The sequence below is a fragment of the Mus pahari genome, chromosome 12, assembly GCF_900095145.1.
Source record: "Mus pahari chromosome 12, PAHARI_EIJ_v1.1, whole genome shotgun sequence".
Taxonomy (NCBI): Eukaryota; Metazoa; Chordata; class Mammalia; order Rodentia; family Muridae; genus Mus; species Mus pahari.
The window spans coordinates 6,441,272-6,444,122 of NC_034601.1; the positions used below are offsets into that span (position 1 = coordinate 6,441,272).

The 2,851-nt window shown below is 50.4% G+C and overlaps 1 protein-coding gene across 1 annotated transcript in view; it reads right to left on the minus strand.

The window, feature by feature from the left end:
* Positions 1-2,851, minus strand: part of Tekt5 (tektin 5) — a 37,871-nt gene that overhangs the window by 25,746 nt on the left and 9,274 nt on the right. Inside the window, exon 3 of the mRNA XM_021210020.1 lies at positions 2,358-2,428. Coding sequence (XP_021065679.1) covers positions 2,358-2,428 — 71 coding nt within the window. The remainder of the gene's footprint in view (positions 1-2,357; positions 2,429-2,851) is intronic.

The window sequence follows — 2,851 nt, forward strand, 5'->3', positions numbered from 1 at the left end:
ACATGGTGGCTCATAACCATCCGTAACAAGATCTGACTCCCTCTTCTGGAGTGTCTGAAGACAGCTACAGTGTACTTACATATAATAAATAAATAAATCAAAAACTTGTTCAAAAAAAAAAACAAAAACAAATAAAACAACAAAATTGTATTTTATAAGAACAGATGGCAGGCCAGATTTAGAAGATCCCAAACATCTCTAGACAAAGTCTGTTTGGAGTCATGTCCATCACAAACTGTCACTGCGAAATGGAAGGCTATCTGAACAGAAGGGTGAATGTGCAAATAAAACACCCTCACTGCCTTCAGGTTGCTCAGATTTATATAAACAAACACAGCAAACGCAAATACAATGACCATGGTAAGGAGAACATGGGGGCTTTAAGAAGAAAGGAAGTAATACAGCGGAGGGAACCGTTAAAGTGGCCAGAGAGAGGTAATGTGGAGGACTTCCGGGCTTGAGCTGGAAGCTCGGTAGGAATCAGCATTCTGGACAAAGCTGCACAGGTCACCAAGAATCCAAGCTAACACAGAAGCAGAAAAGCTGGAAGTAGCCAGCTCTGGGGACCGCGTAGCAGCTCAGAGTCAGGGACTGGACAGAGGAGCTGGGTGGAGCCGGAGACAGGTCAGGTGACAAGGAGAGGAGGGGTGGGGCAGGGACTCTAGTTCAGGCTCCTGGAACCAGAGCTAAGAAGCTTGGCCAAGGCAAACAATCTTCACCAACTGACATCTATAATCAGAATGAATGAATTCCAAAAGGGGAATTCAGAATCGGTCTGCAGGAAAACAGGAACTCTTGGCTATTAGTAGAAGTTTGCTTCAGACCTAAATGTACCAAGTAGACAGTAATTCCTAGCTAGGGTCTAGAGACTCTAGAAGATTCTAACCTGAACCTCTTCCTGTTTGTTTATTTGTTTGTTTGTTTTCCTGTTTGTTGAAGGTGAGTTCTTGTTAATAATAGGCAGGGTCTTGAAGGGATAAGGCAATGACTTTACTCAATTAGGGTTCAGCCAGGCCCCTCCCCTCTCCTCTCTCCCTTTAGCCCCTCCCCTCTCCTCTCTCCCTTTAGCCCCTTCCCTCTCCTCCCTTCCTTTCTTCCCCCTCTCCCCTATGTCTCTATCTCTCATCTTAATCTCTGGCTCTTCTGGTTTCTCCATCTAGATAAGAACCTTCTATGTCTTCCTTTCTCCTTTGTCACTCCCGTCCTGTGGATATTGAAAGGTGTCTAATCACTCAGACGAAAGGAAATGCAAGTCCCCAGTGGTGGTGCTACCACACGTATACCCGGGAACTCCTGTCAGGACACCCCACCAGGATCCACCCAGGGGCCACATTAGGTCAGAATAAAGAAATCGGGCTCTGACTTGGCTGATGAACTGGACTGTAGTGAACGTCAGAAGATAGCTGGGAAGTCTGAGTGCAGCTGCCACTGCTGCTGTGTGCTGGAGGCCAGGAGGAAGCAGAGAGTATCCTCCTTTTGACCTATTCTCAGCCGGCTGTCAGTCCACCAGGAAGGGCCCAAGCTTGGCTCCTCGCAGTCAAGAGGAATCTTTTCTGTTCTTGGTGGATGCGTGTACCTTGAGAATGCCCTGCTTCCTGTATGCAAGTCTCAGACCTGGCCCAGAAAACCGTGAGCCAGGCTTGGAGCCTCCCAGCAAGCTAAGCCTGAGCATTCCCACGCTACAGACCACCCTGCTGGTCACATCAGAAGGGCAGCCCGGCCATGCCCTCTGAGACAAGAGCCAGCAAACAAGAAAAGCCAGCAGAGCAGCGTGCCCGAGTCTAGGAAAGGTAAATGCCGCTGAGCTCTGGTGCCACGGGGAGAAGCCGTCTCCTGGGAGCCGAGGGGCCCAGGGGCTTAGCTGGGGGCCCCAAGCTCAGCAAAGCACAGTCCTCCCTTTAATTACATGAGGGGCCCCCGGCTTGGCATGATACCAGTTTGCATCATGGTCTAAGAACAGAAGCTAGTGCCTTTTGAAGATTCCCTGCTCAAGCGTCCACCAGCACCCTTCTGGAGATGTCCCAGTCTGTTGGCTTATTGCCTAATGTCACCGAGTGCCGCCCTTCCCAACTTCAGACCTGGCCTGAGGAAGCCATAGCTAAGGTGGGCCTAGGGAGGCTGGTGCCTCCGTCAGGGCCACCTAACAGGGATGAGCTAACTCCGGAGAGCAGATAACATCCCTTGGTGGTTCCATCCATTGAGAGGAGCATTGGCAAATCCGGGCACACCGCCACCCTTCCCACCCGCAGAGCTGTTAAACATCCAGCAGCACACCGTGGTACTCAAGAGTTACCCAGAGACAAGTTTCCCGGAAACCTGGGAACCCACAAACAATCCTGAAGGAGAAGGTTCCTTACCGAATCTGGAAATCAATTCGTTTAGCTAATTTTCTCATCTGATCTTGGCAACATTTTAGTAAATCTACTTCCTGAAATTGAAGAAGAAAAAAAAAAAAGTCAGAAAGAGCTGACACAGGTGAAAGTTCACAGGTCGGAGCCCTCCTGCCCGGACCCATGCAGGGAAACATTAGAGTGGGGATCCCAGGACATGGAAGCTAAGAGTGGATGGTAGAGGCCTCAAAGTCAGCATCCTCCTGCCTCAACCTTCCTAGTGCTGGCATTGGAGGCATGTGCTGCCATACCTAGGTTTTTTTCTTTCTCCCTTCTTCCTTACCCCTCTCTTCCCTCCTTCCCTTCCTTGTTTCTTCCTCCCACCCCTCTCTCTCCTCTCTCTCCCTCCTCCCTTCTCCCCTCCCTTCCTCCTCCTTCTCCTCCCCCTCCCCTCCTCCTCCTCCTCCTCCTCCTTCTCCTTTCTCTCTCTCCTCTCTCTCTCCCTCCTCCCCCTCTCCTCC